Below are 23,183 nucleotides of genomic sequence, written 5' to 3'. Positions count from 1 at the left end.
GTTTCTTACTAACCCCCTAAGCATACAACATGCTACATGAAAATTTTTACATGGGTCAGTTCAATTAATGGAGTTTATGATTATTATCCTCCCAATTTACAGGGAAGAAAACAAACTTAAGCTGGAAAATTCAGTCACACACACAAGCTTTGTTTGCTTTTTAACAAACATGATCCTCAACTGCCAGAAAGGGGAAGGGCTGAGCAGACAGGAAGGATTTATGAACTCAAAATATGCAAATCACAATGGCATTGCCTTAAACAGGTCTCTTGGCAAAGTCAGCAATTTAGGAGGCCTGTGCTACCGGCTACTGCCTGTAGGACAAAGTGAACATGTTTATCTCAACCTGCCAGAGTCAACAGCTGCAGTGTCCTTTCTTCCAAAGGCAGGATTTCAGTACCACACTAAGGAATCACACGGGCATTTATTCTCTAAATTCAAGTGCAAACCTGAGGTACCTCAAGGAAAGAACATTAGATAATGCCAACAGAATCAAAAGATAAATTGAAACTAATATTTAGGCAGGCATCAGTGACATCTGAATTTACAATATTTCCTGAATGTTATCCTATGTGTAATATTAACATCAGGATAGTCAACTAAAATTAAACACACCACAAAAACTATGTACCAAACCACATTTTTTAAGTTTTTATGTTTCAGGTTTTTGGCCACTCGAGTGCCATGTGTGATCTTAGTTCCCTGACGAGGGATTGAACCCAACCCCCCTTGCACTGGCAGCACGGAATCTTAACCACTGGCGTGCCAGGGAAGCAGCCACAAATCATACTTTACACAGAAAATTATGCCTTCAATCATATCCTCAGGAACATTAAAATAAAAGTTTAATGAGTTTTACACTGAGTATTGCACCTTTTATAAACTATTTGCTAAATTTTGCTTGAGTCTTTTTTCTTATATATAGTTTGAACTTTTTCAATTGGTATGAAATGTATTTCCTTTTTTTGAATGGTCAGGTGCCATCTTGACAAAGCCAGCTTCAGAGCTCAGCTGAAATCAACTCACAGGAATAAATCCCTCAAGTGTGAGTTAACAGATGCCGATAAGCAGTTTAAAAAACAAAAATATTTTTGAAGCACTTATACCTCAGTTGGCCTCAGAAATGGCATTTGACAAACTTGATCTTTCTACTTAAAACACTAACATCAAATGATTTTAACAGAGAAACCACACAGCAAGCTAGAGTTTGAGATAACCTAACAAGAAATGTATCTTCCATCATGACAGGTAAGACAGGTAACCTGTCTTAACTACACAGGAAGTGGTTTTGCCCCATTTCTGTGTCTTTCTATGGGAGCACTCACATGCTTTCTGATGCTGAGAAATACACCTCCAACTAATAAAATATTCTTTGATACATTAGTTACCACGGGAAGTGGAACATCTATTTCCTTCAATTGCTCCATGACACAAAGTAACACATAAAGAGCATTTAGTAAGTGCTGAGTAAATCAGATGTCACTGAAATATCATCATCGGTCCAGACACTGAAGAATCACTACAAAATTGGCATCCTATAAAAGTGAATCTAAAATACCTCCCCCAAAATTCCAGTAATTGTTTAAAAGGCCGAATTATAAATAAATCTGTGATAGTTTTACTAATATATATTAAGGTGGCTGTACTGTACTAAAATTTTCGTGGCTGACAGTTTGAGAAGTCTGCATTTTAACTGTTCCCAAACCAAAGCTTAACTGATAGAAAAACTACATGAAAATCCTCAAAGCAGGAAAAACATTTTCTATAGTGATGTGTTTCCGAAATACTAGCCCGTGTGCCTGCTGCAGAGGCCAACCACCACCAAAACGTCAGTCTGGAGGAGAGAAAGGTTTACTGAAGGGCTGCGCAGGGAGACGGGTGGCTCAAGGCCCCCAAAACTCCAAACTCCTTAAGAACCCTCCGTAAAGCCTTTTCTAGGAAAGGGGAGAGAGGGGCGGGTGAGCTGTTGCCAATGTCTTGGTAGCAGATCCTCTTTTTTAAAAATTAATTGACTGTGCCAGGTCTTAGTTGCGGCATATGGGATCTAGCACCCTGACCAGGGATCAAACTCTGGACCCCTGCATTAGGAGCTCAGAGTCTCAGCCACTGGACCACGGTCATAGTTAGGGAACAATGCTAATATAAACCTCCACCAAACAAATAATATTCTTGGTTCTGACAAGAAAGGATATGGTCCCCAGGCACAACTGTCAGCCTCAGATCCAGTCCTGGCTGAAAGGAGATCTCAGCTGGCAGCTCCCTCAGGGCCAGGTCTCCAGATCCTATCCAAACATCATTCCTGAGGGAGCCAGCCACCCACGGCCCAACCAGCCCTCAGACCACCCTATAGCAGGGGAAGGAGAGTAGGTTCCTCAGACAGTGACCTGTACAGAGGGCTGCTGCCATGAGGTCGCAGAGGCAGGAATTGGGGAGAGGGTTGCTGCTGCCTCAAGGCCTGGGCCCAGCCAGTGAGCAGCCTTGATGAGGTGTCTGGAACCTGCAGGACAAGGCCCGGCCTGTTCCCTGGGCTATCAGTTCACCTGCTTGCTGGAGGCCAGGTGAGCTGGAGAGCTCCAAGGAAGAAGGCCAGGATTCACCTCTTACCTTACTCTCCACCTGATGATCACTACGCTGCCAATCATTAGCTGAGCTGAACCCCTAACAGTCGCTCACTGACAGCTGCTCAGTTGGGGGAGGGGCCCGCTCCAGCATGGACCAGTGGCTGAGCAGGACCACTAACGGTTGCTGACAGTCGCTCAGTTGGGGGAGGGGCCCACTCCAGCATGGACCAATGACTGAGCAGGACCACTAACAGTTGCTCACCGACAATTGCTCAGTTAGGGGAGGGGCCTACTGCAGCATGGACCAATGGCTGAGCAGGACCACTGCCGGTTGCTAGCTGACAGTTGCTCTCTTTGGGGAGGGGTCATTGTGGCACCAATCAATGGCTGACCGACCATAAACGGTCTTATAGAACCTGCTGCCTGGTTAACAGGGTGGGGGCTCCTTACCTCCTGCAGCAATGGCCATGTACTAAGGGTTGCACACGGCTGTGTTATATTACATAGGGTTTTATTTTTTCCAGTGGAAAAGTAATGATTAAGAAGGAGCTGGATAACAAAGATAAACTTGCCCAGCTACAGTGACAGGTGTTAAAAAAAATAGCCACAAGAAACAGAGATACCTCTAAATAGACTGAGCCAAAGAACAAGGTATTTCATAGAAAGTATTTTATCATCAGAACAGGATAGTTTCCTGTTTAAGCTCTATTTATTGTGTTATTTTTACAAGTAGCAAAGTCTCTCCATTTACCTCAGCTTTATACATGAATATAAAAAGCTAGTGACGTCCATGCCCCCCACCCCCCCAACCGGGTTAACAGGAGCTTGTGGACTCTTCCTGGCCTTCAGAAGCAGCTGTGGTTTCCTCTGTGACTTGGCCTGGAGCTCTAGCACGCTGATCAGTCATCCTCTTGCTGATTCCTTTTCTGTCACAGGAAACAAAGATACATTACAACAGCACATTCTAATTTGTTCAGCTAAGACTGCTTTTTCTGTCAGCAAGTATAATTTCCTAGAGGCCGCTGGCAAAAGATGTGGTTGAAAATTATCAGTGGAAAAATATGCCTTAAGTAGTTCATTAGTTTATAATTTTGGCTTCTGGGCACATTATCCTCAAGACATTTGAAAATTTTCTCCTTTTTCTTCTTTATGCACAAATACTCCTACAAAGAAACATAAATACTCACATTCACCCCAGAGTACCCATGGCAGAGATCTTATTTGCTCTCAGGCCAGTTGACCCTTAAACAACAAGGGTCTGAACTGCACAGGCCATTTTCATGCAGATTTTTTTCAGTAGTAAATACTATGGTACGGAGGACCCACTGCTGGTTAAATCCGCAGATAAAGAACCATGAATGTGAAGTGCTCACTATAAATTATGTGTGGATTTTTCCCTGACTGTTTGAGGGTCAATTATATATATTTTCCTCAAGATTGCAAGTGTTAAGAAAATTATTCAAAAGCATGTATTGTACCGTGTGCCGTGCTAGGTCACTTCAACTGTGTCCGACTCTTTGCCACCCTATGGACTGCAGCCTGCCAGGCTCCTCTGTCCATAGGATTTTCCAGGCAAGAGTACTGGAGGGGGTTGCTATGTCCTTCTCCAGGAGACCTTTTCCACTCAGGGATCAAACTGGCGTCTCTTGCGGCTCCTGCATTGGCAAGCGGCTTCTTTATCACTAGCGCCACCTGGGAAGCCCCAGGAGCGTGTACTCACAAGCATACACATGTTAAAGTATTTTCTATCATTTTTATCAATAAATTATTTTTTCAGTGTACTTGCTGTATATCATTATGAAATGACCTCATTCAAGTAATTCTGCCCCTTTAATTCCCAATCATCATATAGAAGTCCACGTGGAATATGACTAAAAATGAAATATTAAAGAATCAATTCGAAAGTGGAGATGGCCAGCATACTAAATACACATAAATGTTACCAGTTTAAGAAAATCGATGAGTTTGTGAGCGTCTTCACCCGTCGACAGGTCCACAAAGTCCTTGGGCAGCCGGTAGCTCAGGTAGGGACTCGGCTGGACTGTGACTTCACTGTTGGTACAACGGAAGGCAGGAGCATCCTTCATGAAGAAAAAAAAGGAGGAGCAGAAATTGGTGAGAAAGTTGTTTTTTTAAGTCAATTCTTCAAACTGAAAAAGATCCTGGTATAGAATTTTCAACTCCTCTTCTGTACTAGGGAGGATAGAAAATCAAGATTCCTAAGGGAAAGAAAGCACCAAGTCTTTTTTTAATTTTTTTATTTTTATTTATTTATTTTTTTTCTAAAGTTTAATTTTTTTTTGTAAAGTCGCTCAGTCATGTCCGACTCTTTGCGACCCCATGGACTATAGCCTACCAAGCTCCTCCGTCCATGGGATTTTCCAGGCAAGAGTGCTGGAGTGGATTGCCATTTCCTTCTCCAGGCAAGTCTTTTTAAAAAAAAAAAAACACATGTTCACAAGAAAATACACATCTAAGGTATCTGAAGACAACAGACGATGGGGGGCGGGGCTGGGTGGTTCCCGAGTGGTGCCTGCATAGCTGCTGTAGCTGTAAGGGGCTGGGGGTGGGCGGCTCTCTCCAGGCTTGAGGCTGCCTCAGGCAGGCCCACACAGGCCAGCATGCTTTATAAACTCTGACACTTTCCACAGGTGCACTGTAGGAAACTACTGCCTTAAGAGAATAAAGCCAACAGTGAGGGCAAAGGAGAGCCCCAAACCCCTAACACTGTTGCACTTCTCTCATGTCACTTCATGTACTCACTCACAGATTTCTCTCAGCACCAATGTAAAACTGTAAATTCAAGGGTCATATTTAACAAGTCTTCACATTCTTTATTGCACGTGCTTAGGTCTTGCATGGAATGTTCACATATCCCTGGTGCTGAAAAGGGTTCCAGAGTCAGAGGCCATGGGTTTGCGCTTCATGAGTGGCAGATACTGAGGTGAGGGATGGGCGGTGTCCAACAGGTGGAGACACCCTGGGAACCTGGCTGGAACAGGACAGTGAAGCCCTAGAAAGCAGGCCATACCTTATGACAGAGAGCCCAGCCATGGTTCAGACAGTAAAGAATCTGCCTGCAAGCAGGAGACTCAGGCTTGACCCCTAGGTCGGGAAGATCCCCTGGAGAAGAGAATGGCAACCCACTCCAGTATTCTTGACTGGAGAATTCCATGGACAGAGGAGTCTGGTGGGTCACAGTCGATGGGGTCACAAAGAGAAGGACACAACTGAGCGATTAATACACACACACACACACACGAAATACCTACTGTCTGCTGGACATTGTTCTGGGGAAGGGAGAAAAACTGGAAAACAAGAGGGTAGGGAGCCACCGAGCAAGCAAATAAATAAACAAGATCATTCCATAGAGTAAAAAAGTTATAAAAACAGGACAGCAAGGAGCTATGGTAAAAGGAGAACCATGAAGATTCCTCTTGAGGGTGGGCTGGGGGGGTGGGACCTTGCTTAAGGAGAGGACATCTGGGCTGAGAACTGAAAAGTATGATGAAAGCAGCCTCATGAGGTCTGGAGCAAACTCAGCTTTGGACGCAGTGGAAACAACCAGTGCAAAGACCTGAAGGCCAGGCAGGGCTCTGCAGCTTTGAGGAATGGAAGGCAGGCAGGTCTCTGTGCATTGGAGGACAGGCAGGAAGGGGTGCTGAGAAAGGCAGGAGCCAGTTCCTATTGCTCTTCTGTCATCCCTAACCTCCAGCATAAGATTGTTTACATTAAGAAGAAAGGAAGGAGGGAAGGAAGGAAAAAAGGAAAGGAAGGAAGGCTGAATGGATAAATGAATGAATTCGGATCATACAGTGAATCTTTTTTTTTTTTTTTAATATTTATTTATTTGGCTCTAGCTGTGGCATGCAAACTCTTGGTTGCAGTATGTGGGATCTAGTTCCCCGACCAAGGCTCAAACCTGGGCCCTCTGCACTGGGAGCTCAGAATCTTAACCATTGGACCACCAGGGAAGTCCCCATACAGTGAATCTTATACAACTGTTTCTATACAATAACTCTGTTCCTCATATTTAAAAATAACCTTGGGCCAAATAATTTGCATTCTTCTTCCCTGATACTCAGATTTTAACAGCCCACAACTCTTAAGATGCCAGCAGGGATCAGTTCAGTTCAGTTCAGTTGCTCAGTCATGTCCGACTCTTTGCGACCCAATGAATGGCAGCACGCCAGGTGTCCTTGTCCATCACCAACTCCCGTAGTTCACTCAGACTCGCATCCATCGAGTCAGTCATGCCATCCAGCCATCTCATCCTGTCGTCCCCTTCTCCTCCTGCCCCCAATCCCTCCCAGCATCAGAGTCTTTTCCAATGAGTCAACTCTTTGCATGAGGTGGCCAAAGTACTGGAGTTTCAGCTTTAGCATCATTCCTTCCAAAGAAATCCCAGGGCTGATCTCCTTCAGAATGGACTGGTTGGATCTCCTTGCAGTCCAAGGGACTCTCAAGAGTCTTCTCCAACACCACAGTTCAAAAGCATCAATTCTTCAGCGCTCAGCCTTCTTCACAGTCCAACTCTCACATCCATACATGACCACAGGAAAAACCATAGCCTTGACTAGACGGACCTTAGTTGGCAAAGTAATGTCTCTGCTTTTGAATATGCTATCTAGGTTGGTCATAACTTTTCTTCCAAGGAGTAAGCGTCTTTTAATTTCATGGCTGCAATCACCATCTGCAGTGATTTTGTTAAGATCCCTTCATTCATTAATTCAACAAACCTTAGTTGTACCTGGCACTGTAACCTGACAGAAGGAGAGGGACCGGTGGGACCCCACTTCCGAAATAATGGGAGTCTGTGCATTTGAATATATACAAAAAATGCCCAGGAAACCTTAATGGTGCAGGGGCGGCCATTTCTAGGTGGCAGGATTTCAAGTGTTACTTCTTTCTAATTCTCTCTCTCTGAGAGATCATTTTTAAATGATCATATGAAGATAAAACTATTTTGTAGAAGACAGAAAACACCCATGAGAATATGAAATGAAGAACCCAGCAGACAAGGACTACAGATGCAGTGTTCTCTCATTTACTTTAAAAAGGCTCATGTTTATGTGTGCAAGCAGGTTATGCACCAAAATATAACAGCGGTTCTCAAGGAGCCAGGATCATGGGTGATTTTAGAATTTCCTTTAAAAGCGGGCATGTATCACTTTTATAGGCTGAAAAGAGCAATATACAGTTGTCTAAAGAAGGGGTGGCCATGAACATGAGGAGAAAGGAGAGAGCAGCTGGATGGAGACGGACCTGAGGGAGGCCTTGCTACTAAGACTGAAGGCGTCAAAATATGGTGAACTACTTTCAGAGAAAATAAAGAGATTGGAGCTTGCAAAAAAAAAAAAAGAAAGAGACTGGAGAAAGGAAAGAAAGCACTGGCAGCCCCAGGAATCTGGTGAGATGCAGGGCAGACACAGGACTTGGAGGAAGGATGCAATGAGTCTATAGGTTTGATGGCAGTTAAAGGGAGCAAATTCTCAGCGATGATTCTCTCTTCCCGGGAGGGGAGCTGTGAAAGTACCCACTGAGGAGGGCAAGAGTGATGGGCAGAAGCTCCCAGGAGCATGGAGGGCGTGGAACAGCCACTGTGGCCAGCGGAAGGGGACGCTGGTAGGACGACAGAGCCTGTGGTCAAAGCCCTGGGGAAGCCAGGGGTTCTGATTGGACAAGCCCCTGTCCACACGGCTGGGCAACATCCCTCTGTCCACGTGCAGCAGCCCAGGGCTGGACCAGAATAAACAGACACGTGACCTGACCCACAGCCAGGACTCTCTTCAGGTGGGGGGGACACAGGAGCCAAGAAAAAGAAAAGTAACTAGAAAAGAATCTATCCGGCTATCACTTCCTTAGATGAAGTGTCAGTTAGTCAGTTCAGCCGCTCAGTCGTGTCCAACTCTTCGTGACCCCATGGACTGCAGCGTCACCAACACCCAGAGGCTGCTCAAACTCATGTCCTTCGAGTTGCTGATGCCATCCAACCATCTCATCCTCTGTCATCCCCTTCTCCTCCTGCCTTCAATCTTTCCCAACATCAGGGTTTTTTCCAAGGAGTCGGTCAGTTCTTCACATCAGGTGGCCAAAGTACTGGAGCTTCAGCTTCAGCATCAGTCCTTCCAATGAATATTCAGGACTGATTTCCTTTAGGATGGACTGGTTGGACCTCCTTGCAGTCCAAGGGACTCTCAAGAGTCTTCTCCAACACCACAGTTCAAAAGCATCAATTCTTCAGTGCTCAGCTCTCTTTATAGTCCAACTCTCACATCCATACACAACTACTAGAAAAACCACAGCTTTGACTAGATAGATAGACCTTTGTCAGCAAAGTAATGTCTCTGCTTTTTAATACACTGTCTAGGTTGCTCATAGCTTTTCTTCCAAGGAGCAAGTGTCTTTTAATTTCATGGCTGCAGTCACCATTTGCAGTGATCCTGGAGCCCCAAAAAATAAAGTCTGTCACTGTTTCCATTGTTTCCCCATCAATTTGCCATGAATTGGTAAGACTGGATGCCATGATCTTAGTTTTTTGAATGTTGAGTTTTAAGCCAGCTTTTTCACTTTTCTCTTTCACTTTCATCAAAAGGCTAAATCTTTAGTTCTTCTTTGCTTTCTGCCATAAAGGTGGTGTCATCTGCATATCTGAGGTTACTGATATTTCTCCCAGCAATCTTGATTTCAGCTTGTGCTTCATCCAGCCCAGCATTTCGCATGATGCATATAAGTTAAATAAGTAGGGTGACAATACATAACCTTGATGTATTCCTTTCCCAATTTGGAACCAGTCTGTTGTTTCATGTCTGGTTCTAACTGTTGCTTCTTGACCTGCATACAGATTTCTCAGGAGGCAGGTAAGGTGGTCTGGTAGTGCCATCTCTTGAAGAATTTTCCACAGTTTGTTGTGATCTACACAGTCAAAGGCTTTGGCATAGTCAATAAAGCAGACGTAGATGTTTTTCTTGAATTCTCTTGCTTTTTCAATGATCAAACGGATGTTGGCAATTTGATCTCTGGTTCCTCTGCCTTTTCTAAATCCAGTTTGAACATCTGGAAGTTCACAGTTCACTTAACTGTTGAAGCCTGGTTTGGAGAATTTTGAGCGTTACTTTGCTAGCGTGTGAGATGAGTGCAATTGTGCAGTAGTTTGAGCATTCTTTGGCATTGCCTTTCTTTGGGATTGGAATGAAAACGGACATTTTCCAGTTCTGTGGCCACTGCTGAGTTTTCCAAATTTGCTGCCATATTGACTGAAGCACTTTCACAGCATCATCTTTTAAGATTTGAAACATTTCAATTGGAATTCCATCACCTCCAATAGCTTTGTTCATAGTGATGCTTCCTAAGGCCCACTTGACTTTGTACTCCAGGATGTCTGGCTCTGGGTGAGTGATCACATCATCGTGGTTATCTGGGTCATGAAGAACTTTTTGTATAGTTCTTCTCTGTATTCTTGCTACCTCTTCTTAATATCTTCCATACCATTCCTGTCCTTTATTGTGCCCATCTTTGCATGAAATGTTCCCTTGGTATCTCTAATTTTCTTGAAGAGATCTCTAGTCTTTCCCATTCTATTGTTTTCCTTTATTTCTTTGCACTGATCACTGAGGAAGGCTTTCTTATCTCTCCTTGCTATTCTTCAGAACTCTGGATTCAAATGGGTCTATCTTTCCTTTTCTCCTTTGCCTTTAGCTTCTCTTCTTTTCTTAGCTATTTGTAAGGCCTCCTCAGACAACCATTTTGCCTTTTTGCATTTCTTTTTCTTGGGGATTGTTTTGATCACTGCCTCCTGTACAATGTCACAAACCTCCGTCCATAGTGAATGATGAAGTGAATAAATCACAAAGCACACACCCCCTTCTGGACCACCACTGCGGGCAAGGATCACAGAGTTAATCTGTGTCGGGTGCCTGGGAACCAGGAGGCAATTCCTCAGGGCACTGACAAGTTTCCTGGGGACCTCTCTGATCTTCTTACCTGCTCCAGAGCTTCTCCTTCACTGAAGTCACCCTTTAGGTTTGTTCCAGATAACAGTTCATCCCAAGTAAACAGCAGTGAATCTGTGACTTCACCAAATGGATTAAAATCAATCAGCCACACCTTCCCCTGCAGGACAGAGAGAAAGCCCAGTAAGGATAAAATCAAGACTGTAAGCTGGCTTATCAGGAAGATGATCTTGTTTTACCCAAAATCATCTCATTTCATCTTAAAAATCATATCACTGATTTGAAAAGGTAGTTCCTCCAGGCCCCATCTGTGAAGGGCTGCCTGTCTAAGTAGAGCAGGCACAGAGCCCCAGAAGTCCACCTGAGAACGCAGAGAGGAGACAGGAAAAGAAAGCCTGACAAAGACATGCATGCCGACTTCTGCTTTCAATCAATTTTACATCAAAAACCGAAGCAAGCAGTGGAAGAAAATTCTTTGTTTTGCTCTGAAGATTCTGAAATTATTCAGGTGTATATCGTGGTACATGGATTACAAAGAATAAGGCTAGTTAAATGACAATGATCTATTTTTACTTTTTATATGAAATATACAAATTCTGGGGGGCAATGGTGGCAGTGGGGCCTCTTACAACCTTATGTAAGATCCTTGAACAGCCTCATCATGTTTAATACTGCCAGTATATTTTCTCAAAGTCTGTTTACTTAAAATTGTATGGAATAATGTAGTAAGTAATAAAACTCAAGCAGGCAGAAGGGAAATCTCACAAAGTGGTCCCACCAAAAGCAGCATCACTAGAATGCTCTCATGGGTTCTTTAATGATCTTCCAGGAGGAGGCCAGCAGTTCTCAGACTAGCCCCCACCTCTGAGAGCCTGCTACAAAGGCTTGAATTTTTTAAAACTTACTGAAGATGTAAGAAAGGGCTTCCCCAGTGGCTTGGCAGGTGAAGAATCTGCCTGCAATGCAGGAAACACTTCACCACAGTGGAGACTCAGGTTCAGTCCCTGGGTGGGGAAGATCCCGGGAGGAAGGCATGGCAACACACTCCAGAATTCTTGCCTGGAGAATCCCATGGACAGAGGAGCCTGGCAGGCTATAGTCCAAAGGGTCGCAGGAGAATGGAACATGACTGAGCAAAGACATAAGAAAATGCTCAGCTGTCTTTCATTTCAATGTACTGGATTGGCCAGAAAGTTTGTTTGGGTTTTCCATACCCTCTTACAGACAAACCTGAACGAGTTTTAGGGCCAAGCCAATAATAACTGTTTTCTCTGCATGACAGAGCTTGACGGCACATGAAAGGCAAATGCAAAATAAAAACAAATCAACCTTTCTAAGAAACTACCATCTTCTCCTCTTCTGAGAGCAGTGATGGCCAGTGTGACAGATTCCAGCCTCAGGGAAGGAACACCTCTGGCCCAGCCAGATCGAATTTGCAAGTGGCAAAGTGCTGACATAAAGGAGCTGGGGAGCCTGTGAAATCCTGCCAGGAAATTAACACCAACACATTTGACCATGGGGGTGTATGTGACATTTACTAGATAAATGTTTCCTTGCAACTTTTATTTTTGCTTCTCTTGACTTTTCTCACTGAGACACTCAACATAATTGCACCCTTTTGTTGATAGTTTTTTTCTGTAAATATGTAGCCAATCGTGTCTTGGGCAGACATGGGTGTGTAAAATGACAAATGCCTAAGGAGCTAGACTGCTGAGCCAGCATTACTAATATCTAGCATTGCTTCTCATCTGTCTTCAAGGAAAAGTTTAATAAAGACAAAGCATTTTATTAGGACTGGCTGCAAACTAGAAAGCTCGACGTGGCAAAGAACCACTATGGGAAGTTGCCACCATGCACCATTTGGCCACGTTTCCTGGTTCACACAATCCCTAGCAGCAATCCTACCTGCAATTCCTTCTTGCCACTTGAGTTATATTCTCACTTCAATTTGGTGCCTGCTCCTCCTCGCTTCTCTGACTGTGTGAAATCATGTCCGCCGTCAACCCATTCCTTGGTATGACAGCAGCTTTGCTTTTTTTGCTGATTACTCAGATGTCTGTAATAAGCTGTATGTTATTTTAACAAAATGAGTATTTTCTAAACTTTGAACCCTTTCAACTTGAATTTTTATAACCAGTAAAATCATCTCATTATCAAAAGAAAAAAGGAAAAAAACTATTGCATCTGTTAGCATCAGAATATTGAGCTCTATAAACTAGAAGTATGCCACACTGTAAAAAAAAGAAAATCACCGCTGTTAGGACTGACAGCTGGCAGAATGTGTTCTGTAGTTTGGAAGCCATCCTCTAGTTTAAAGAAAAACAGACCAGCTGGAATCAGGCATAAAACCATCAGGATGAGGTTTTTACACCCATAACATGTTTTTTATGTCACACTTCAGGAACAAGACATCCTGAGAAACTCTGTTTTTAGGCAACTTATCAGGTAGAAGTGGTCACACCGACCTTCCTAGTATCTACCAACTGACCTACCCTGACTCCCCCACCATCCACCTAAATAAAACTCTACACACCAAACACCGTGCTACTCATGGGGGCATAAAGGTCAGTAACAGAGTCTGCTCTCTGAACGAGTTCTGTCCAGACCAGGACACGTATACACACGTGTACACCAGTACACGTTCACCGCAGCACAGTGCGTAAAAGACTAGAAACAAGCTAAAGCATTCATCCACTGGGAAACGACTCATCAAACCATACAGTACATCCACATAATCAAATACTGTGTCCCTTAAGAAACCAGAAAGTTCTCTAAGACACACTGCTTTTAAAAGGTGTAAAAAGCAAGGTGTAAGTGCTTTATCATATGCTAACCTGTGTGTTAGTAAACAAAGCTAGTGGAGGTGATGGAATTCCAGTTGAGCTATTTCAAATCCTGAAAGATGATATTGCGAAAGTGCTGCACTCAATATGCCAGCAAATTTGGAAAACTCAGCAGTGGCCACAGAACTGGCAAAGGTCAGTTTTCATTCCAATCCCAAAGAAAGGCAATGCCAAAGAATGCTCAAACTACCACACAATTGCACTCATCTCACACACTAGTAAAGTAATGCTCAAAATTCTCCAAGTTAGGCTTCAACGGTATGTGAACCATGAACTTCCAGATGTTCAAGCTGGATTTAGAAAAGGCAGAGGATACTGTATTGGTGTTTTTCTTTCTGACTTACTTCACTCTGTATAATCGGCTCCAGTTTCATCCACTTCATTAGAACTGATTCAAATGTATTCTTTTTAATGGCTGAGTAATACTCCATTGTGTATATGTACCACAGCTTTCTTATCCATTCATCTGCTGATGGACATCTAGGTTGCTTCCATGTCCTGGCTATTATAAACAGTGCTGCAATGAACATTGGGGTACACGTGTCTCTTTCAATTTTGGTTTCCTCAGTATGTATGCCCAGTAGTGGGATTGCTGGGTCATAAGGCAGTTCTATTTCCAGTTTTTTAAGAAATCTCCACACTGTTCTCCATAGTGGCTGTACTAGTTTGCATTCTCACCAATACAGTATACTAACGCATATATATGGAATTTAGAAAGATGGTAATGATAACCCTGTATGCTAGACAGCAAAAGAGACACAGATGTATAGAACAGTCTTTTGGACTCTGTGGGAGAGGGAGAAGGTGGGATAATTTGGGAGAATGGCATTGAAACATGTACAATATCATATATGAAACAAATCACCAGTCCAGGTTTGATGCATGATACAGGATGCTTGGGGCTGGTGCACTGGGATGACCCTGAGGGATGGTACGGGGAGGGAGGTGGGGCGGGCAGGGTGGGGGTTCAGGATGGGGAACACGTGTATACCCGTGGCGGATTCATATTGATGTATGGCAAAACCAATACAATATTGTAAAGTAATTAGCCTCCAATTAAAATAAATAAATTTATATCTAAAAAAAGAGAAAAGGCAGAAGAACCAGAGATCAAATTGCCAACATTCGTTGGATCATTGAAAAAGCAAGAGAATTCCAGAAAAACATCTACTTCTGCTTTATTGACTATGCCAAAGCCTTTGACTGCGTAGATCACAACAAACTGTGGAAAATTCTTCAAGAGATGGCACTACCAGACAGACCACGTTACCTGCCTCCTGAGAAATCTGTATGCAGGTCAAGAAGCAACAGTTAGAACTGGAAATGGAACAACAGACTGGTTCCAAATAGGAAAAGGAGTACGTCAAGGCTGTATATTGTCTCCCTGTATAACTTCTATGTAGAGTACATCACGAGAAATGCTGGGCTGGATGAAGCACAAGCTGGAATCAAGATTGTTGGGAGAAATATCAAAAACCTCAGGTATGCAGATGACACCACCCTTATGGCAGAAAGCAAAGAAGACCTAAAGAGCCTCTTGATGAAAGTGAAAAAGCTGGCTTAAAACTCAACATTCAAAAAATGAAGATCATGGCATCCAGTCCCATCAGTTCATGGCAAATAGATGGGGAAACAATGGAAACAGTGTCAGACTTTATTTTTTTGGGCTCCAGAATCACTGCAGATGGTGACTGCAGCCATGAAATTAAAAGACACTTGCTCCTTGGAAGAAAAGCTATGACCACATATTAAAAAGCAGATATTACTTTGCCAACAAAGGTCCATCTAGTCAAAGCTGTGGTTTCTAGCAGTCATGCATGGATGTGAGAGTTGGACTATAAAGAAAGCTGAGTGCTAAAGAATTGATGCTTTTGAACTGTGGAGAAGTCTCTTGAGAGTCCCTTGGACTGCAAGGAGGTCCAACCAGTCCATCCTAAAGGAAATCAGTCGTGAATATTCACTGGAGGGACTGATGCTGAAACTGAAGCTCCAATACTTTGGCCACCTGATGCAAGAAATGACTCACTGGAAAAGACCCTGATGTTGGGAAAGACTGAAGGCAGGAGGAGAAGGGGACAACAGAGGATGAGATGGTTGGATGGCATCACTGACTCAATGGACATGAGTTTGAGCAGGCTCTGGGTGCTGATGATGGACAGAGAAACCTGGCATGCTATAGTCCATGGGGTCATGGAGAGTTGGACACCACCAAGCGACTAAACTCAACTGAACTCCTGTGTAAAGAAAGATGGGGAAGAAGAAGTATGCTGCTTGTTGTTGCATCAAGAAATACTGGAAGGATACATAAGAAATTAACCTAGATTGCAGAGGTGGAAGGGTTAGAATCAGACCTTCCATGTATATTTTCAAAGCAATAGCATTAACAAGCTTAATCTAACGAACGTCTACAGAATACTTTGCACGTTAGATATTGTACTTTCTTTCTCAATCATACATAAAACAGAAGCAAAAAAGTGACTAGACTGCAGATTCATTCTGAACAATGTCAAACACTCTACATCATATTTATCCCCAAAGCAACAAAATAACAAGAAAATAACCATAACGGAAAGGAATACATAAGGGGACCCAAATCGTTTTTCAAATATCTAAAGTAGTTACTCTAAATTCTAGTTATGCATTATCAGCACTTGTGGAGCTGCTTAAAATACACATTCCAAGGCCTCATCCCAGACCTCCCGCATGGGGGCAGGAGCCACGGCACTGATGCATAGAGCGGTTAGACTCTCTTGGCACCGAGTCCACCTGCCCAGCAACTGTTCTGACAGACATGCAGGGGAGCCAACCCCAGACACACTCCACTTGTACTTCAGATCAGAGATCACCATAAAAAGAGTTAGTTTTCTCCCAAGAATAGCCATAAATCCTGCATTCCAGACAGTGTCTGAGACGGTGACTCAAGTGCCATTGACTGAAAGCAAATGAATTTCACATCACAGCCGGCATCTCTTCTCAGAGACCGTCAAGATGTTTACACTGGCCTGGTTCCCACTTTAAAAGCACCCAACTGCTTTTGGTGCTGTCAGATCACAGCCGTAATTACCTACATCCATGTCCCACTTCACTTAAGACACTCATATAACTGTCTCACCAAGGCACACGTCTGCACTGACCTGCTGGCCCTACTGAACCACAGCAGACCTGGACATGTGCTGGGGAAGTGCTGAGACGCCCTGAGATCCAGAACGAATTAAGTAAGAGTCAAGCTCTTCTGAGCTGCACATTCAGGACAACGGGCTCAGTTTCCTCCCTCACTGATTTGATCCAGGCCAATCCTGGAACGCCTTAGTCTCAAAGGTAAGCTCCTTGATGGTCTTGAGATCACCCGGATGGAAGCTGCTTGTTAGAAGCACAGCATCTAACACCTGGCAGACGTTGGATAAACCGTGGTCTGTGAGTGACTGGACGTGGCTGGCATCTGGCTGTTAGAAGCTGAGACTGGCCCTGAGCCCTGGGCGCCCAGCAGCTCAGGTTCCTGTCCACTCCACCCTGCCAGCTCCCCATCCTTTCTCTAAGGTTTGCTTCCAACTCTGCCAAGTAGCATCCCTCTTCTGTACCACATGTCAATTTACAGGTCCTCTTTCTTTCCCTTTTTTAATAGCTCCTCTTTCTAATTCTTAACAGATGCCATCAACCTTCAAAACAGACAGGTGAAAACAGAGTAAGTGATACCTTTGGCTTGAAAGAGGTGAGTGAATGGGTAACAGTTACCTTGGGTCATGAACATATGGGCCACATCCTTTTGTCTAAGAAATGATTGAAAGGTATCACAAGCATCACTACGATGAGGTGATATAAGTGTGGAGAGGGAAGGAAAAGAATTTGAGCGACGCTGAGGAAATATATGGGTCACATATTTAGAAAACACACCTGCTGTCCTCTTAAGAGCTAAGTTGTTAAAGCACTATCACAGGACACCTCATGGCACAAATCTCTCTGAAATGATTGCATGTCTTGATAGTGAAATCTCTGCTGCAGGATTCAGCAGGTCTGGTTATTGCTATTCATTACAGAAGTTTCCATCACTTTAAGATTACAAAATAAATACAAACTACTCAATTCTTCATCTTCATGAAAGAAAGTGAAAGTGTTAGTCGCTCAGCTGTGTGTGACTCCTTGCGACCCATGGACTACAGCCCATCAAGCTCCTCTGTCCATGGGATTCTCCAGGCAAGAATACCAGAGTGGGTTGCCATTCCCTTCTCCAGGGGATCTTCCCAACCCAGGGATTGAACCAAGGTCTCCTGCAATGCAGGCAGATTCTTTACTGTCTGAGCCACCAGACTCAAATCATGCTAAGGGCCTTTCAGGTAGCCAAAAATAATTATCTAAATAGCCAATGACAAGTTCCTGGCCACATTGAAATGTGAAAACTGAACTGTTTTAAGCAGGCCCAGACTCCCGACAAAAGAGGAAAGGAGGGGGACACAGGGTGGCCTTCAGTTCAGTTCAGTCGCTCAGTCGTGTCCAACTCTTTGCGACCCCATGGATGGCAGCACGCCAGGCTTCCCTGTCCATCACCAACTCTCAGAGTTCACTCAGACTCATATCCATTGAGTTAGTGATGCCATCCAGCCATCTCATCCTCTGTCATCCCATTCTCCTCCTGCCCCCAATCCCTCCCAGCATCAGAGTCTTTGCCAATGAGTCAACTCTTCGCATGAGGTGGCCAAAGTACTGGAGTTTCAGCTTTAGCATCATTCCTTCCAAAGAACACCCAGGATTGATCTCCTTTAGGATGGACTGGTTGGATCTCCTTGCAGTCCAAGGGACTCTCAAGGGTCTTCTCCAACACCACAGTTTAAAAGCATCAATTCTTCGGCGCTCAGCCTTCTTCACAGTCTAACTCTCACATCCATACGTGACTACTGGAAAAACCATAGCCTTGACTAGACAGACCTTAGTCGGCAAAGTAATGTCTCTGCTTTTGAATATGCTGTCTAGGTTGGTCATAACTTTTCTTCCAAGGAGTAAGTGTCTTTTAATTAGCTCCTGAACTTGTGACATGTAATGATGGGAGATATCACATCTCCTAGTGTTAAGGATATTTTAAGGGGATAGTCTTGACCACTGTGAATTTCAATCACCTTAGTTGCCTTGGGAAAACTTTTGAGCAGTGAGCCCTTCACATACAGAATGCCTATGTATTTAGAGTATATCAAATATCAAGTTTACTTACCCTACTGTCTCTGTATATATCGAATACAACTGCAAAGGATAAAAAACTCAGAGTTAGTAATGAACTACTATGTGCATGATCAAAGCCTCCTTTTGATAATTAAAATGCATTTTATCATAAGTTACTCAAACAGCAGAATATATTTGGCTTTGAGGACTTCACGCTTCTACATCTCAAAACTTCTAACATAAAAAGGCATCCTGCAATGTTTTACTTAATGTAATTTTGCTTTCCTTTTCTCTGTCCTCAGCCATAATCCCTTATATTTAAAAATTCAAAAACATAAATAAATAAAAATTCAAACCAAACACCAACATCTTCTCAACCAATTCACCATTAGAGGCAGGTGGTCTGTCACAGTGAAAGAAGACCATGTACCATCTGATGGAGAATAAAATGGGTAAAACCTGCACTAGGAAAGCACACAACCTCAGCGTGCTCAGGGCACAAGTCATCCTTTTTGAAGTCAAATCTGCCACAGGTACTAGGCTTGGCGAGTAGAAAAATGGTAACCACGGCAGATATAGTCTGACAACGCATGAACACTCTGTCTCATACCCAATATACTTTCAGTTCTTTAAAACACAAGTGATTACTTTGCAACTGGTGCTATCTGATCACTCAAATAAAAAAAAATTCTAGAAAGGTAGATCAGTCAACTAGCTAATTTAGTCCTAATAACAGACGAGTTTGGTTCTCTGTAGACAGACCCTTTGAAATGTGTAGAAAATATCTCAAATGACAGGACAGAGAAATTATCTCAGTCTTAAAAGAGGATTCTGGTTAAATAAGGTAAAATTAACATGCAAACCCATCAGTACTATCATAATATAGTAAAATGCTTAAAAACACAGTGCTTCGAACCCAGTTTTAAAATATACACCACCATGAAATGAGGTCCAGTAACATGCATTTCATTTCACTAGGTCAATAAAAACATACTCACAATCTTCATCTAAGAATTTATACTGTATGTGTTTCTTGAAAAAATCTTGTATGCATCTGCAAATCTCTTCTTTTTGTTTAGAAATATGATCATAATATTGTGTGTAGTCCCTCTGAGAAATACCTGATGAGAAAATATTTTATATTCTGTTATTACACAATATTCTTTTCAAAAACACCAAAATGTGATTTTAAACCTCTTTTTTAGGAAACCATTAAAGTAGATCAGAAGACCAATCAGATGAATGGAATCACCCAATAGTCAGCATTTTATATAAAGCTTATCAGTTGTAAAGGTTCATAACGCCAGGTGAGCCCTAAAGTGCCATAGTGCCATGCTTACTTCAGAAACGGCAGTTATTTAGTACAATGGGAAGAATTCAAAGTTATAAAAATGTTTACCATGTAAAAAATGAAAGAAGAAAATTTAAGCCTACCCACATAGTCTAACTGCTGCTTCTTTGATTTTTCCTATGGTCTCTCTAAAAACTGGCCTTCTTTTCGCTTTCTTCGGGAACATGTGAAATAGCCCTCACCACAGGTCTTCCATTTTCACACTGCATTTCACAGAAGCATCTAGAAGCAGCAATTTCCTTGTTCATGCATGCTATCCTTCCTTCACAAGCTCCATGTTTCAAACCACGGAAAAGTAAACATTCCTTTCTTCAGAGTGACTTGCTGACATTATTCAAAACACACTGAAGGGAGCACTCCAAGAGCTCCTTCAATCTGCCCTAGGCCTAGGAGAAAGCTCTCTACTCTCATGAGTCACCTCCAGCTGAGTACCTCTTCCTCAGGTGCACTTAGGATTTTGGTGTTTCCTTCAGGGATACATAACGATACATTAAACCCAAACAGGCCCAGGGTACAGCAGGCAAGTTAAACGTTGACATCTTATTCAATAAATAAACAGTGTGGATCTGATTCTGTTCAAATCACACTCTTCTCGGTTGAAGGTCAATTTTACCTCATGGAAAATGTGCTTAGACAAAATAAGGGCAAATTAGCTTCAATATTTAACTTGAATAGATCACAGCAGACAAAATGATAGCCTGAGAGCAAAGAAAATGGGTGGCTTTTACAGTAATGCCCTTCTCTGTTCACATGTTTTCTCTTGCTAGGATAATAAACACTGCTTCAGTAATATAAGTAAAGGTTCAAAAACTGGGCTTTTTATGACAATTAAAATCAGGCATGTACTGTGAGTAGCACTTAGGACAGCCCCAGAGAGAAAGCAGGTACACGTATCCTAAGTGGGATCAACACAGGCCACTGCTTTCACTGCTGGAATCCAGACAGACATGATTCATCGAGACTGTCTTCTGCGGAAACAGAATCTGGCCCTAGGACCCTTGTCAACACAGCATTCCAGAGTCAGTGCCCATTGGCTAGAGGCAGCATCTGAGATAAAAACTGATTGCTACCCTTGACTTAATTACTAAGCAATCTATTTCCATCAAATGCTTGTCTTTTAACAATTAAAGGTTTAAAAGAAAGGAAGAAAACCTCACCAATAAGCTTATTTTCCTTGACAAAACATCGGAACTCGGCCCCAGGAATTAATTCACACCATTTCCGAAGAACAAGCTGCAAAGAAAAAAATGTAACACAGCAATATAAAACGAGGATATTTACTAGTCTGATAAACAATTTTATGTGGAGACTGTGTCTTAACAACTGCCATTACCAAGTGTGTGGTATTTTTAATTTAAAGAAGGCATAAAACATTCTTGACATGAAATGTAGAGAACAGAGCTATGATCTATCATTAGCCTAACAGAACTGTTAAAACTCTTCATGACAAAATGCATCTTTATCATTTATTTATCATTTTGGGAGTTCTGACATAACATACAACTCAAAAGATGATGAAGTCAAATCTTATTACTGCTGGGCCATAAGTTACTCTATAATTCATATCAGTTTTATCAAGATTTTAAAGAAAAGATTCTTACCTCATATTCCATACATGGATCTGGAGAATCATCAGTACAATGAATAAATCTTTGAGGGGAAAGAAAGGCAATTAAATCTTTATTTTATGGTGTCACTTTATGCAAACATATCATATATATTTAAAGGGAGAGTAAGGTTTTATGAAAAACATGAATTAGGAGATTAATTCAAATTCAATGAACATTCATAAAGCACCATTCAATGTCAGGCGTTAGCCTAAGCACCCTGAATTGTTATTTCAATTGTCCTCAAAACCACTACATGAGCTACTATAATCTCTGCTTTTCTGTTAGGAAAAAAAAAAGGAAAAAGCTAAAACCCAGAAAAGAGCACAGTGAGTGACCAAGCCAGGAGTGACCAATGCAAACTGTCTTAACTCCTGACTCCAAATGAGAGTGTGAAGGCACTGTGGCTTACTTCTCATTGTGTTCTTTGCCACATTAACTAGAACCAGAACCTAGTTCTCTGCTGATATTAACTCTGCCACCTAAAGCCACACAACACTCATCTAATCCTTTTCCCACATCCCATGTGAAAAACATTCCTCCATTAAACATATTGCTTCTTCCTCTAACAATCCTCAGTTTCATGGACAATTTTTTATATTCTTTACTAAATGCCCACCTATGCCAGGGGCTGGTAAGGTACTGGAAACATTAAAATGAGGTGAGTCCCTTGTCCTTTAGGAGGTTAGTCTGGTGAGGAGAACCTAACAAGTAGACCAAGAATTTCAAAACTCAGGCTTTAGGAATATCACAGTGGCAGTGGTGCAGAGAGCCTGGGGGAGGGATGTTTAGCAATTTAGTTGCTAAGTCATGTCTGACTCTTTGTTACCTCATGAACTGTAGCTGGCCAGGTTCCTCTAGCCACGGGATTTCCCCGGCAAGAATACTGCAGCTGAGTTGTCATTTCCTTCTCCAGGGCATCTTCCCAAGCCAGGGATCGAACCCGCATCTCCTGCATTGGCAGGTGGACTCTTTACCACTGAGCCAACTGGAAAGCCCTTACTACCATTTTAATTGTTCTAAAATTTTTTATTATTTATTTATTTGGCTGTACCAGGTCTTAGAATTGCAGCACGTGGGATCTTTCACTTGAAGCAAGCAGAATCTTTAGTTGTGGCATACGACCTCTTAGCTATGGCATGTGGGATCTAGTTTTCTGATCAGGGATCAAACCTGGGCCCCCTGCATTGGGGGTGCAGACTCTTAGCCACTGTACCACCAGGGAAATCCTACCATTTTAATTTCTGAAATGTGATTTTAACCATGTTGACGGTTTTTATAAATCTAATAACAGAGACTAGTACTTAATACATTACTTTATAAAGAACAGGTAGGATTGAGGTTATCTAAGGTGGCTCAGAAGGTAAACAATCTGCCTGCAATGTGGGAAACCCTGGTTCGACCCCTGGGTTGGAAAGATCCCCTGGAGAACGGAATGGCAACCCACTCCAGTATTCTTGCCTGGATTCCATGGACAGAGAGGAGCCTGGTAGGCCGCAGTTCACAGGGTTGCAAAGAGTTGGACACAACTGAGTTACTAACACACACACATACAAATTAAGTTTCTATAATATACCTGTTTTTAAAATTCTATAAGAAAATCAAAACAAACACTTCCAAAACACAAGTCTTCATTATCTAAAATTTTTAATGCTTCTATTTTCCTACAAATATTAATTTCAACCTTTGGTTAATCCTCATTTGTTACTTTAAAATAAGTT

At 42.5% G+C, this 23,183-nt stretch overlaps 1 protein-coding gene across 3 annotated transcripts in view; it reads right to left on the bottom strand.

Moving 5' to 3' along the window:
* Window positions 3,216-23,183, bottom strand: part of CDC123 (cell division cycle 123) — a 44,981-nt gene continuing 25,013 nt past the window's right edge. For all 3 annotated transcript variants that reach the window (XM_005687855.3, XM_013968438.2, XM_018057008.1), the window contains 7 exons: window positions 21,457-21,505; window positions 21,013-21,088; window positions 19,503-19,625; window positions 18,557-18,585; window positions 10,545-10,673; window positions 4,505-4,642; window positions 3,216-3,487 (listed from right to left, as the gene is read on the bottom strand). In XM_005687855.3, coding sequence (XP_005687912.1) covers window positions 3,461-3,487; window positions 4,505-4,642; window positions 10,545-10,673; window positions 18,557-18,585; window positions 19,503-19,625; window positions 21,013-21,088; window positions 21,457-21,505 — 571 coding nt within the window. In that variant the 3' untranslated portion in view covers window positions 3,216-3,460. The remainder of the gene's footprint in view (window positions 3,488-4,504; window positions 4,643-10,544; window positions 10,674-18,556; window positions 18,586-19,502; window positions 19,626-21,012; window positions 21,089-21,456; window positions 21,506-23,183) is intronic.

This window comes from Capra hircus, chromosome 13, assembly GCF_001704415.2.
Source record: "Capra hircus breed San Clemente chromosome 13, ASM170441v1, whole genome shotgun sequence".
NCBI classification, from domain to species: Eukaryota; Metazoa; Chordata; class Mammalia; order Artiodactyla; family Bovidae; genus Capra; species Capra hircus.
The sequence above is the reverse complement of the archived record's forward strand: the minus strand, read 5'-3'. Positions and strand labels throughout refer to the sequence as shown.